The sequence below is a fragment of the Embiotoca jacksoni genome, unplaced genomic scaffold (assembly GCF_022577435.1).
Source record: "Embiotoca jacksoni isolate LCO1_2020_lvr unplaced genomic scaffold, fEmbJac1.0.p SCAF_46, whole genome shotgun sequence".
Lineage (NCBI taxonomy): Eukaryota > Metazoa > Chordata > Actinopteri > Embiotocidae > Embiotoca > Embiotoca jacksoni.
In genome coordinates, this window is record NW_027185399.1 from 2,092,681 (window position 1) to 2,105,930 (window position 13,250).

At 43.5% G+C, this 13,250-nt stretch overlaps 1 protein-coding gene across 1 annotated transcript in view; it reads right to left on the minus strand.

The window, feature by feature from the left end:
- matn4 (matrilin 4) overlaps positions 1-13,250 on the minus strand; it is a 22,150-nt gene continuing 8,900 nt past the window's right edge. Inside the window, exons 2-17 of the mRNA XM_069169576.1 lie at positions 11,749-11,883; positions 10,183-10,358; positions 9,917-10,075; positions 9,548-9,779; positions 7,992-8,114; positions 6,964-7,086; positions 6,417-6,539; positions 5,510-5,632; positions 4,937-5,059; positions 4,167-4,289; positions 3,306-3,403; positions 3,041-3,172; positions 2,727-2,910; positions 2,450-2,602; positions 1,494-1,598; positions 1-705 (exon numbers count right to left, since the gene is read on the minus strand). Coding sequence (XP_069025677.1) covers positions 647-705; positions 1,494-1,598; positions 2,450-2,602; positions 2,727-2,910; positions 3,041-3,172; positions 3,306-3,403; positions 4,167-4,289; positions 4,937-5,059; positions 5,510-5,632; positions 6,417-6,539; positions 6,964-7,086; positions 7,992-8,114; positions 9,548-9,779; positions 9,917-10,075; positions 10,183-10,358; positions 11,749-11,830 — 2,118 coding nt within the window. The 5' untranslated portion in view covers positions 11,831-11,883 and the 3' untranslated portion in view covers positions 1-646. The remainder of the gene's footprint in view (positions 706-1,493; positions 1,599-2,449; positions 2,603-2,726; positions 2,911-3,040; positions 3,173-3,305; positions 3,404-4,166; positions 4,290-4,936; positions 5,060-5,509; positions 5,633-6,416; positions 6,540-6,963; positions 7,087-7,991; positions 8,115-9,547; positions 9,780-9,916; positions 10,076-10,182; positions 10,359-11,748; positions 11,884-13,250) is intronic.

The window sequence follows — 13,250 nt, forward strand, 5'->3', positions numbered from 1 at the left end:
TCCGATTTGATTTTTATTTGCTATTCTACTGTTGGTAAAAAAAACAAATCTGCTATAAATACATCATATTTAACAAACCGTACAAAACAGATCAAGTATAAATAGGGCACGATAAGAGAAACAGACGACCGGTGTGCAGCTATGAATCAATAATCATATTTTTCACTGGATGGTGTTTTGTGCTTCTGTCTACTATCTACAGTACATTGATTACATCGAGTGTCCAAAGACGTGCTGCAGCACGACCTGGAGGTCAGCGACAGATGTTCTTGTTTTATCGTACACAAATATTCTCCTCGAAATCCTCGAAGTTAACAGACGTCCTGGTTTTTATCCATCTGTCTGAAACTCAGCTGCTTTGATCAGCGGTGGGTGGGAAGGTGGATGTGTTGTTGTTGTTGTTGTTTTTCTTAATAATTACAACTATACCAGAAATAGGATTGTGTATCACAAACTGTCAGGTAGCTCCTGTGAGAGTGAAGGCCACGAAGGCTTTGTGGAAAGACACTTTCTTCTTTTCTTTTGTTGTTTTTTTAGTCCAGGTTTGTTTTCTTTGGGTTTCTGACTCCCCCTCTTGGTAATGATGTCGCCAGGACGTGCCCTCCTCTTCCTCATTCTGCTTCTCTGCCTCGGTTCGGTGGCCCGATCACTTCCTGGACAGAAGCTGGTTCTCCAGCTGCTCCAGACGGGCCATCATCCCGGCCAGTGGGCGGTTTCATTAAGGATTGAATAAAGCACACGTGTACAACAACTGGCTATGATGATCAATAACAGTTGGAGCATAAAGTACAAACAGCAGCGCAGCAATAAACCCTCTGTTCATCAGGATTATACATAATCATAATAACATTTCACATGTGATGGACAAAATATCAGGAACAGGCTGAATCATAGAAAAATAAAAATCTTAGTAAGTAGGAAAGTCAGAGACGATCGATGTTGGTAACCTTGGCGACAGGATAGCATGGGGACCGGGAGGACCCTGCATGTGTGTTGGACCTGAGACACACTGCCTGTTTGTTACCTCGTTGAAGCACTGTGTGTGTGTGTGTGTGTGTGTGTGTGTGTGTGTGTGTGTGTGTGTGTGTGTGTGTGTGTGTGTGTGTGTGTGTGTGTGTGTGTGTGTGTGTGTGTGTGTGTATTTTGATGCGTATGGGTGCGGTTTGACATCAAAACTACCTGGTTAGGTTGAGGAAAGATCTTATTGAAGGGTTTTCTAAAAGAAATCCACGTTGGCTTGTGTTTCATCATGAACCTGAACCCTCGTCTCCTGGGTAACAGTCTTGGGTTCGTCCCGTTTAATCACACTACCGTTCGTGTCTCTTTGACGGCGGCCGATGGGTCAAACCGTCAGTATTTGTGTGTCCACACTGGCAGCGTGTCTGCTGCTGCTGCACTGAATCACTGAGTTTCCTTTGATAAGTGATGAATGTTTGAGGTCCGACAGGTGAAAAACGTGCAACCAAAGAAAGCCCATTGATGTGAAAGGATATGTTTGTGTGTGAGCTGGTCCAGGCTGCTCATGGTGGCATGCTGGAACTCCACCAGCCTCTCACAGGCACACGGGTCCTTCACCTCGATCTCCCCCTGACTCTCCTCTGCACAGACAAATCAGCAGTTCATTTACAGACACACACTCATGGAGAAGGTGCATTAATATGCATATTCTTTGTCTACATTAACTTTGTGAAACCTTAAACTTTCACTCTCACAAGGACAGCGGTATCACTTTTAAAACATGTTTCATTCCTGCAGTTTAAACAGTAAATATTTAGATTTAATTTCCACTTAGACCTCCTACAAAGTTAAAACTGTAAATTCCTACCCTTTTTAATGTGTAGGATTAATGTTGGATGAGGTGTTATAATGTATTTGATGGTATGTTTTGCTATTGCTTCACTTTATTTTAGATTTTTTTTTTTTTTTTTTTTTTTTAACTGTCATGTCCTATTTGTGCCAGCAGGTGGAGACAAAGAGCCATACATCATATCAATCAGGATACAGAACAAACATCCAGGGACCATCACAGGTCAGCCTCATACTTTGAATCTTTCGAAAACTATTTCGTGTATGAGACAAAAAATCAAGTGAAATATAAATTTTTGAAACTTGAAAAATTAAAGCAGTAAACAAGTAAACAAACTGCTGTAGGTTGAAACCGTCAGCACGAGGAGCGTGATGCCTTCAAAACAGAAACTTTTTTTCACCCCAAAACTATTGAATCGTGATTTATTTTAAAGCTTATTAGACATTTTTAAATGTGAACTCTTGAATGCATCTTTTTTGTACATGTGTTGATGTCAGAAATGTAATGTTCCTCTGAGATGTGGTGGGTGTTCAGATTCAGATTTTCTGCGTAATATCTGGGGTCACCTGGTAAAACATTAGTAAATAGTTGAACTACTTCTCCATGCTGTCACACAAATAAAGCTGCAGCAGAGTTTGGTACCGGGGCAGATGTTGAGTTTGAGGTTCTCTGCGATGGTGTTGATGGCGGTGAAGTCGGTGGTGTAGTAGAAATGTTTCTCCAGAGGCTCCGACGCGATCTCACGCAGCTCGTCCTCCACGGCTTTTCCAACGCCCACCGCGTACATGATGATACCTGCAGACAGACGCAGGCAGAGTTACACCACCAGGGGGCGCCTCCTCCCAGTTTGGGCATGACGCACAGAAAAAAATTAATAAAATCATGCTTTTTATGTCATTGTGACGGAGTTGAGTCCCACCGGCTTCTTTGGTCATCTTGGCGTACTCGGTGATGTCGTCCTGGGAGCGTCCGTCGGTGAAAACCAGGCCGACTCGGGGGATGTTGCGGGCGAAAGGACGAGCGCCTTCCGTCTCGGAGAAGCTGTTCTCCACCATGTGCTTCAGGGCCAGACCCGTCATTGTGCCTTTCTCCATGTAGTCCACCTGAACATGGACAGTAAAATGTTCTGAGTCTTCGTCCTGCATCTCTTAAACTTTAGGTCAAACTAGAAATGTCCCGGGATCATTTCTACGTTTGTGATGTATTATACACTCTGTTGTTGTTGTTATTTACCTTCATGACAGCAGCTTTGATCTCATCAGCGGTGTGGTACATGTTGAGAGGGAACTCCGTCCTGACCCGGCTGGAGTACTGAACCAGCCCGACTCTGGTACCATGAGTGGACACGTCCAAGGAGTCCACCACCTGCAGCAGGAGAGGAACACAGGTCCATTTAAAAAGAAGAATCTAGATATGATGTATTCTTAATCTTTAATAGTCATCTAATAGACACTTTTCTTTCATGCCACCAATTGTTTTGCTAAATAACAGGCCGAACCTGGTTGACAAACTTTTTGACGAGCTCAAAGTTTTGAGGTCGGACGCTCTTGGAGCCGTCGATCAGCAGCACCAGGTCGATGTTGGCCGACTTACAGGCTGAAGAAGAAGAAGAACAATTGGAGGTATTATTTCTCGTATCCATATATTTGAAGCATCAGCAGTTAAATCAGTTTGAGTCCAGTCGGTTTGGGAGCTCAGGGAGGATAAAGGTGGACGGGATGATGGATGAGACCCTCTGCTCTGCCTCTGAAGGTCGTGCCGAGGTGCCGTGTGAAGGTCACCGGCAGCATCTTTATTCTCCGGAGGGGAAGAAAAGAAAAACTCAAAAGAACATCTTCATCCAGACAGAACCGAGCTGCTTTTATCCTCAGCTGAGATCTCCTCCTACATCTGGTACGACTCTGATCTGGTGAAGGTTCACCTGGCCGGTCTGTGCAGGTGAAACGGCCGACTCGTGACTCCTGACAGGTTTCTTGGAACTCTGTGTTTCCTGCATGTGTTTATCTTCCTGTTGTTTTTAGGCTGATGGATCTGAACTGCAGCGACCACACCGACCTCCCGCTCTGCACCTGCATCCTTCCTGTCGGGTCCTGCAGGATCTACAGGTCCAGCATCGGAGCGGTGAGTCTCTCCGACTGAGCTTATCGATACAGTCCTGCTTTTTATGGCCGAAGCTGCACAGACAACGTTTCAGTAAAGGCTGAGTTTTTTTATACGTATATTTATAGTGGGTCTGTACCAGATTTAGCTCGGGGCTCATTTCCATCTACAGCCCCCCCGGGTTGAAGTTTAAAAAGAAGCCGTTTGTTGAAGCTGTTTGCTTCAGACAGGTCAGTGGTTCTTATGTTCCTGGACTTACTGCCGCAGCTCTTCCTGTCCTCCTGCAGCAGTTGTCCCTCGGGACAGATGCAGTAATAAGATCCTGGAGTGCTCACACACTGGTGCTCACAGCCGTGCCCCACCGTGTTACACAGGTCCACGTCTGCAAACACACAGAAACATTCATTTACATACAGTATGAGAGTTCTGTTCTACTGCGGATCGGTGAAAGGAACCTGAATACATGTTGACTCTTAGAAACACTATTAATTCAGCTCAGTGAAAAATCCTCTTAACTGTTTCAGACTTTTTTTTTTTTTTTTTAAACCCGTTTTAATTCCAAAAAGGTTTTAGATAAACATTCAAGAATAAATGCACACTCAGCACGTTTCAGGGTTCCCATTGGTTCAGGGGATTTTAACAAATCTTTACCAGACAGCAAATTTTCATCATTTATTTGGGCCAAGTCCTTTAATGTTTACATTTTAGTGGCCATTTATCAAAATATAATATTTTCCATAAAATGTAGCTGATTAAGTCGCCAGCTAACTACCGTTATTGTTAGATAAATTCTTTGCCTCTGCAGCCAATATGTAGACATTTATTTGACTTATTTCAATATTGGCGCCTTTTAAACAGAAATCTGTCTGTCGATCATTTTCTGTTCATTACAGGTCATGAAATTTCAGCTTTTTTGTCAGTTAAATTTGACTTTAGACATTAGAAGGGGAACCCTGTTTCTCCTCACTCCACATTTTAACAGTGAAATACATTTAAAGCACATTTTAATAAGTGATATATTTCTCTGACTCGTGCACGTCTTCTTGTCCTTGTTGAGTTTGAATCCTTTGTTGCAGTCGCAGGTGAAGACGCCCGGCGTGCTGACGCAGATCTGCTCGCAGTCATGCTTTCCCTCGGCACACAGGTCGATGGCTGACACACACACACACACACACACACACACACACACACACACACAGTTAGGTTTAACTCGTGTTACATGTGTGGTCTGATGCGTTGCATGTGGTTCTACATTAAGCAGGAGCAGGTTGAAGCCGGAGGATCAGCCCGAGAAGATGTTTTTCAACACACAGATGATGACGTTTTCAGTTTAATTCACGTTTTAATCACTTTTAATGTGTTTTATTATGTTAAATATTTTATCAAAGTAATGTTTGCTTTCAAACTGACACCCGGTCCAACAGTCCAAACACCCAAATTAATTTACACTCTTCCCATTAGAGAACCTGGAAGAGGCAGATATTTCAGGTCAGATTTCCCGCCACCGTACTGTGTGTGTGTGTGTGTGTGTGTGTGTGTGTGTGTGTGTGTGTGTGTGTGTGTGTGTGTGTGTGTGTGTGTGTGTGTGTGTGCCTGACTAACGTGTGCAGGTCTTCTCGTCTTCGTTCAGTGTGAATCCTTCGTTGCAGTCGCAGGTGAAGACGCCCGGCGCGCTGACGCAGATTTGTTCGCAGTCATGTTTCCCCTCAGCGCACAAGTCGATGGCTGAACAACACACACACACACACACACACACACACACACACACACACACACACACACATTGAGTTGAAGTGTGTGTGTGTTCACTGAATTTTTTTTTTCAATATCTGATCCAAAGAGCATTTTTTTGTAGTTGAGATCTGTGTTGGACTTTGTTTTAAGACTTCTAATGAGAATAAAATAGATAATAAACTAAATGCCCAAATATATAAATTCCAGGAAATAGACAGGATCAAAGGGTTTATTAAAATACATGAATTATTCAGTTTGATTCCTTTATAATAACTTCCTGTGACTGTCTCACACACACACACACACACTCTTCTGCTTTATAACCTTTAACCTATTTAAATATAAAGTTTAACAACCAGGTGTTTTCTAAAAGCCGAGAACAGCCGACTGTGTAATATTTAAAATATTTCTCTTTGCGTAGCGCCGTTGTGGTATTTGTGTTAAATACACAATTACACGTTGTATCACGTGTGCTTTGAAGACTTGTGTGTCTTCCAGAGAACGACGAGTCTTCGCTTGTAAATCCTCTTAATTTCACAGGTTTCTGTCAACGCTGCAGGTGTTAGTATGTACAAACATGTCCACCGCTGGTGTTCAACATGCTTCCTGTTGAATATGCATCGTGTGCGTGTATCATTGAGTAGTTTGTGTTTCCTCTGATGGTCCTACGTAACCGTTTATTCTAACAGTTTGATGCTCACCTCCAGCAGCAGACATCTGTTTCTGTCTGTTGCTCCTCCGTGTTTTATTTTGTTTTATTTTTTGCTCTACTCACCCTGGCAGGTCTTGCCGTCGTCCAGCAGCCTGTATCCCTCGTTACAGCGGCAGTGATAGCCGTTGAGCACACTCACACACTCGTGATCACAACTGTGGTTCCCGAACGAACAGTAGTCGATCACTGAGGGGGGGAAAGCAGCGGGGAGGGGGGGGCAGCATCAGCGAAGAGCGGCGGTGGGGGTGAGGAGGTGGGGGGAGCTCGCCTTCCTGTTCCCTTTTTAACCTCACAGTTGGTCAGAGCAAAGACTCACTCAGCCATGAAGCTCATCAATGCATTCAGGAGCCTTCAACAGTAAATCAGGTCGGTTTGTGTGTTTTACAGTAAAACGTCTCCCGGTCACATCCTGACTGCTCAGTTTAGTGATTTAAAGCACTTTTCTTAAAGCAATGAGTCGTTTTATGTTGACCAACTGCAGGTGGAGGAACGTCGTGCGAACCCACGCTGAGCTTCACGAGGCAGCAGAGGAACCAGCAGGATGGATTTCAGCGTTCGATCAGTAAAACGCAGTAAAAGATGTGTGAAGACGATGTTTTCTGAGACTCACTCGTGCAGGTCTTCTTGTCGTTGTTCAGTTTGTATCCTTTGATGCAGTCGCAGGTGAAGGAACCCGGAGAGCTGAAGCACATCTGCTCACAGTCGTGTTTTCCCTCCGCACACAGGTCGATGGCTGAAACACATCAGGTCCAGTTTTCAAACATCCTGCAGATGTTTTTCTGAATTTAAACTCATTTTTGAATGAATCAGTTATTTACTAACTAGTTTGTTGTTTTAAATTTACAGCTGGAACCACGTTAATATTGTCTTGTTGGTTGTTTTATGTAGTTTAAAGCAGATGGGCCTGAAATCTTTCCTATGAAGGGACAAAATGAATCTGGATGGAGAGCCGCGGGGCAGAAATACGTGTTTATGTGAAATTACATTTCCTCAAAATGTGACAGATAACATTTTAAATCTAAACTTCAGTTTCTGAATAATTCAAATATAAAAATTGTATTTGAGTAATTTTATTATTGTGCAGAAGATATTCTTACAAATATTTTTTTCTCAAATGTTCTCATTTTGTCGCTCGTCTCATTTCATCCTGACTGGCAGCTCAAAGTGATGCAGGACACATTAACAACATGAGCATCAGCAGGACACAGATGACGTCATTCTTCATAAATAACATGGAGGTCAATGGAACTGTAAAACTCAACTTTTTTAGCTGTATAAATTTTACAGTTTGGATTTGACTTCACTTAAGAAAACGGAGAATAAGATGTGATGTGAAGAAAATTGTTTCTCATAAATCTGTAACTGGTTCTATATCGAGTGAAGAAGGCTGTTTGTGCCGCTGCATGTTGATCGTAGCCCAGTTTTATTTTAACAAGAATAAAATCTTGTTTGAGGATTTTTCTTTTTTTAAATTTCTTGCCAGAAGAGAGACTGACTTGGACTTTTTCCTTATTTATTTTTTTAACCTTTTGTGTTTCCGACCTTCATCGCTCCAGTTTGAACTTCTGGACCTTTTCCTGCCTCTAAATATGTCCGTGATTATGATTCCTCTTGTAACGCGACTCATTTGTTTGTCACCTGCGCATGTTTTCCTGTCGTTGTTCAGCGTGTATCCGGGCAGGCAGAGGCAGTGGAAGGAGCTCGGGGAGCTCTCGCAGATGTGCTCGCAGCCGTGGTCGGACTCCAGACACAGATCCACACCTGCAGCACAGGTGAGCGCTGAGTCAGCATCCGTAACACCAGCCGCAGAATATTTACAATAACATCAACTTAACAAAAAGAAAATAAAAAGTGGGAAAAAACACCACTATTGTATGACTTTCTTCAGTTCCTCCTGATATTTTTAATTGATTTCTTAATTATTTATATGTAATTATTCACTTTTTTACGCTTTATTTCTCTGTCTATCTTTTCCATCTTCCACTGAAGAATTCCAGATTTATTTTAGAGCTGCAGTTCGGTCTAGAAAAACAGCAGCAGGATGAAATATGTTGCACTTAAGGGATTTGAGGAGTCTGTTATGAAAAGGTTTTAGGTTTAAGGTTTCTGGGGTGAGATGGGCATGGGGATTTCTTTAGGTTTTTTTTGTCCAGTCTAGACATTCACAGTGTTTTTAATTATATGGAAAAGCTAGTGTTGCCCCAGAACTGTGTGAAATTTCCGTTCCAGAGACTCGTCTGCAGGTTTTTATTCGTCTTATGGTGACTTCAAATAAAAGTAATCTGTTAGCTCCATAAAACGTGAAGTTCCCTACCAGGTTCAGACGGCGATTTAATGAAAACATGATGTCAAATCTATAAAGAATGACTCCTCTCACCGGTCAGGGATTTCATGAGCTTCATGTTTTATCTGTATTTAATACAGTCTTCTGTTTTTGATGACTTTACATTCTGTTCTCGCCAAGCGGCAACCGGCAGTGATGTCATCATCCATCAGTGATGTCATCATCCATCAGTGATGTCATCGTTGGTTTGTGAACGTTATGAATCTTCCAGTTCAGATTCTGTCCGTCACCATCTTGCTAGTTCAGAGCGGTTTGGAGCAGGAAGTGACCATATTTGGACGAGCTGGGGGAGGAGCCAGCGGTGGATCTGACCGATCTCATTGGAAACCTGACGATACTACGTCCCGCCCACCGATAGCTGTAACCTGACTGCACCACAGGCCTGTCAATCAAACAGACACGCCCCCAAAAACAGGTCTTCTTGAATCTTCTTTTCTAATGAATGAGGGATTATTTTCAGATGGACCTCCAGAAAACTAATAAGAAGGAGTGACTTTAGCTAACAACACCGAGATAACTGATGGACACATTTTATTCACTTTGGATTTGATGAGAGAAGTTGAATGGGAGTCTATGGAGCCGGAGGCTTTTTGGAGCCGACCTCTAGTGGCACTCGCTGGTATTGCAGCTGAAGACACTTCTGGATCGGAACTTTTTCAGACCTGAAGCTACGAACTCTTTTATATCCAGTCTGTGGTTCTCACAGAATTTACTGACAAAAAATGGTGTAATAAAACCTGTAATTATACAACTTATCTTTATCATCTAAAGCTCAAACGAAATGCCAAATAAAAATGTTATATAAATGAAATTCCAGATATATTCGTCATGTCTTGTCCGTCCGTCTCACCGCATAGCTTGTCCTGGAACTGCAGTCCGAACTGGTGGATGAGGTCGAAGGACTCGACCAGGAAGACGTGGTCCTCGAAGGGCGGTGAAGCCATCGCCCTCAGCGACGCCATGTCGGCTCTGGCCACGCCCACGGCGTAGATCTCGATGCCCTTCTCTCTGGCCTCGGCCGCCACCTCCGCCACGCGGTCCTGAGGACGTCCGTCGGTCACGATCACGGCCACGTTGGGAACCTAAAGGGGGGGAAATCCTCAGGGTCAGATCCTTTGTGGACTAAAGATATTTAAAACCCACCAGAGCAGGTTAACTACAGACAGAGAATATAAAACGGTCTTTCAGAGACAGTTGGACGTTCAGTGTCTCTCGGTACCTTCGGTCTGTCTCCGGCCTCGGCGGTAAAAGCTTCATTCATCACGTATTTGATGGCGAGCCCGGTCATGGTGCCCTGAGCGAGGGGGATGATCTCGTTGATGCCCTTCATCATGCTCTCCAGCTTCGGGTGGGTCTTCAGAGAGAACTCACTGCGGACCTGGAGACGCGAGGACAGACGAGGACAGCGATGACGCCCAGAGACAGAACTCATAAACAGAAAATATGATGGAAGTGTACAACGTGGAAGATGGACCGCTGCGGTACCTGGCTGGAGTACTGAACCACGCCCACTCTGGTGGCGTTGAGTCCGATGTCCAGCGTGGCCAGGATGTCGATCATGAACTTCCTCATGGTCTCGAACTCGTGTGGCCGGACGCTGCGGGAGCTGTCGATGAGGAAGACCAGGTCCACCGGACCCGACTTACATTTCTGCTCCGGACCTGGAGGAGGGAAGAAAAACAATATGAGATGTTGACACTGAATACGTAAATGATGACAGATGAGGAGACGTCAGTTGTCCTGGGGGCTCGAGAGCAAAAGGTTTTATCTGATTATATGAGGAGAGGACAGAAACTGTCAAATTAAATTCTACCACAATACATACAAGGACCTTATGAGACGTCATATTTGCTGCAAACCTCCTGAACTGTGGCGCCATGGCAACAAGGTACTCCAACATAACAACACGCCAGCTCACAGTGGAGAATAGAAATCAGTGGAAATCACTGCATGGGCTCAGGAACACTCGGCTGTAAGCAGGCGTGTTGAAGACTTCTGAAAATCTTGATGTTTCTCTGCTCCAGTTTCAGGTTCACGGTGAAAACACTTGATTACTTGGTCTTTTCTTAGGTTTGACAAAAAAAAAAAAAAAAACTAACTGTCCTTTGAACAGTTGTAGTAGCTGTTGTGGTTGTGTGACCTCAGACATATATTTATGATCAAAGAGTCTCTACTGAACTTACAATAACTGAAATGGAAGGACAATCTACTTCTTTCTTTGTGGATTTTCAGACGTCTCCGTGTCCTCTTGATGTGTTTTATGTGCCGTCAGGAGTCTTTCTTCTTGCAGCGCTATAACTTTCACATTATTTACCACCTGAACTGTCCTCCACGTCTCCGGCTGCCTCAACTCACCTGTTTTTGTCCTCAATTATTTTCGGACGCGCTCGTGTGTCGTAACATCATCTCGGTTCAAAGCTGCTGCGGTCGCGGATGAGAGTCTGTGTTTGTGCTGCGGCTTTACGAGTCGGGAAAGGAATCGTTTGATTAATGCACATCTAGAGCTTCTTCACAAAAGGCTGAAGACTATCGGAGTGAGCAGACGTGTGGGAGTGTTGGTGAACCATCTTGACATGAGCAGTGGAGGGTTTTAAACATCCTGTAAATCTGTCCACTTCAAAGTCTGGCCAAATAAATCAAGTCAGACGCACATATAAAGTAAAACAAATGTATAGATATGATATCAAACTTTCCTTTATGTAAAGTTATGATTCATGTGAGTCCTGTTCAGTAACTTACAGCTTTTATAAATAGAAAGTGTCGGAGAGCTGGAATCTGTCTCCCGAGAATGTTTGCTTTAAATTATGTAGTTTTAAATATCTATTATTTCTTATTTTTAAACATGATGATAAAATCCCTTAGTGAAAAAGTTTACAGATTTTTTTCCTTTTAAAAACAGGAAAGAAAATAAGGTTAAATAAATGTATTTACATGAGGCCCTAATTTCATGACTCATTTAAAGAAAGCAAACATTCCACATTTGGGAGAAAAGTAAAGTCTTTCTTGAGTTTTTATTATTTTCCATTTCTTTCTCAGTATCGTCGGACTGACCTGCTTTGGGTCTGGCAGCGGCGAGGACGGCCAAGCTGAGCAGAATGAAGCCACACAGAGCTCTGAGCTGTCTCATCTTCATCCTGATGATACCGATCTCACAGCTGGACTCGGTTGGACTGGAACCGGATCAGACTGAAGAAAAGGAGGAGGTGGGTGAGTCAGACAGAAATAAAGCAGACGCTGAAGTGTGCCCACGTTATGTCTGATTTGTACTTATTCATCCATGTGTGCAAAGACGTCGAGACGTTCAGGTCAAAAAGGGAAAAAAAACTGGATGAAAAAGTGAAATTAATTTTTTTATTAAGGTTAGATATAGTTAGTTTGGCATTTCTTGGATTATTTTGGAGCAGGAAGTGACCATATTTGGATGAACTGGAAAAGAGCGAGCTGTGAGTCTGACTTGATCTGATTGGGATCAGAGGACACTAAGCCCCGCCCACCTGTAGTGGAAACCTGACTGCACCACAGACTTGTCAATCAAACAGACCTCTTCCCCAAACATACCTTTTTTTGAGGCCTGATATCTAATTAATGAGGGAAGAACCTCCAGAAAACTAATAAGAAGGAATGACTTTAGCTAAAAACACCGAAATGACTCGTGGAAAAAAAATGTGTTGACTTCGTATTTCCTGAGAGACGTTGAATGGGAGTCTATAGAGGCTTTTTGGAGCCGACCTCTAGTGGCACTTGGTGGTATTGTACTTAATGTCACTTCTGCATTGGAACCATTTTTCAGACCTGGAAGCTACGAACACTTTTTTTTAAACAGTCTGTGGTTTTAAAAGTATTTTAACAACAGAAATCATTTAAAGTTCCAGCTTTGTCCTGCAGTAGTTTGATTAGTTCGTTTTATGTACAGATTCATAACTGGGATGTGATTTAATCTCAAACTTTGAGTAAACTTCAGAAACAGGAGTGTAGTCATGGTTTGGAGTTGGTGCCGGCAGACACGTGATGGTGACAGGACATCCCTAGTTTCTTCTGACTCTTTAAGATCAGCAGACACGGAGGGAGGAGTGCAGGGTTGTCATGGAGACAGATGGAGGAGGTTGGGGTGGACGGACGGGTCAACCAAACATCACAGTTTGATACAAGAGATCAGTCATCACTCGATGAAGCCGTGAGATGTTTGGGAGTAAAGTAAAGAGATCTTGTGCAGATAAAAGACGAGCAGTGACTCGTCGTAGGTTTTAAACCTCCGTCGGCAGCGTCGGCTCCATGTTTTCCACCCCGGTCGTAACACTGGAGACTCTGCTGTGATCGGTGAAGCTCGATGTGTCGGAGCTCATCAGAGAGAGATTAGAGAGTGGAGAGACACGGCAGGGAATTCCTGCTCTCTGTTCGTAAAAGTGATGATAATGATCACGTGTGTTGCTGCTGGCGGGACATTCCTGTCCGTCCCCGTCATAAAACACTCGTCTGAAAAACACCTGGAGGAGACGCACAGACGTCCCCGCTAACATCTAAACACACACCGCTGATCTGCTGCCGTGTGTCTC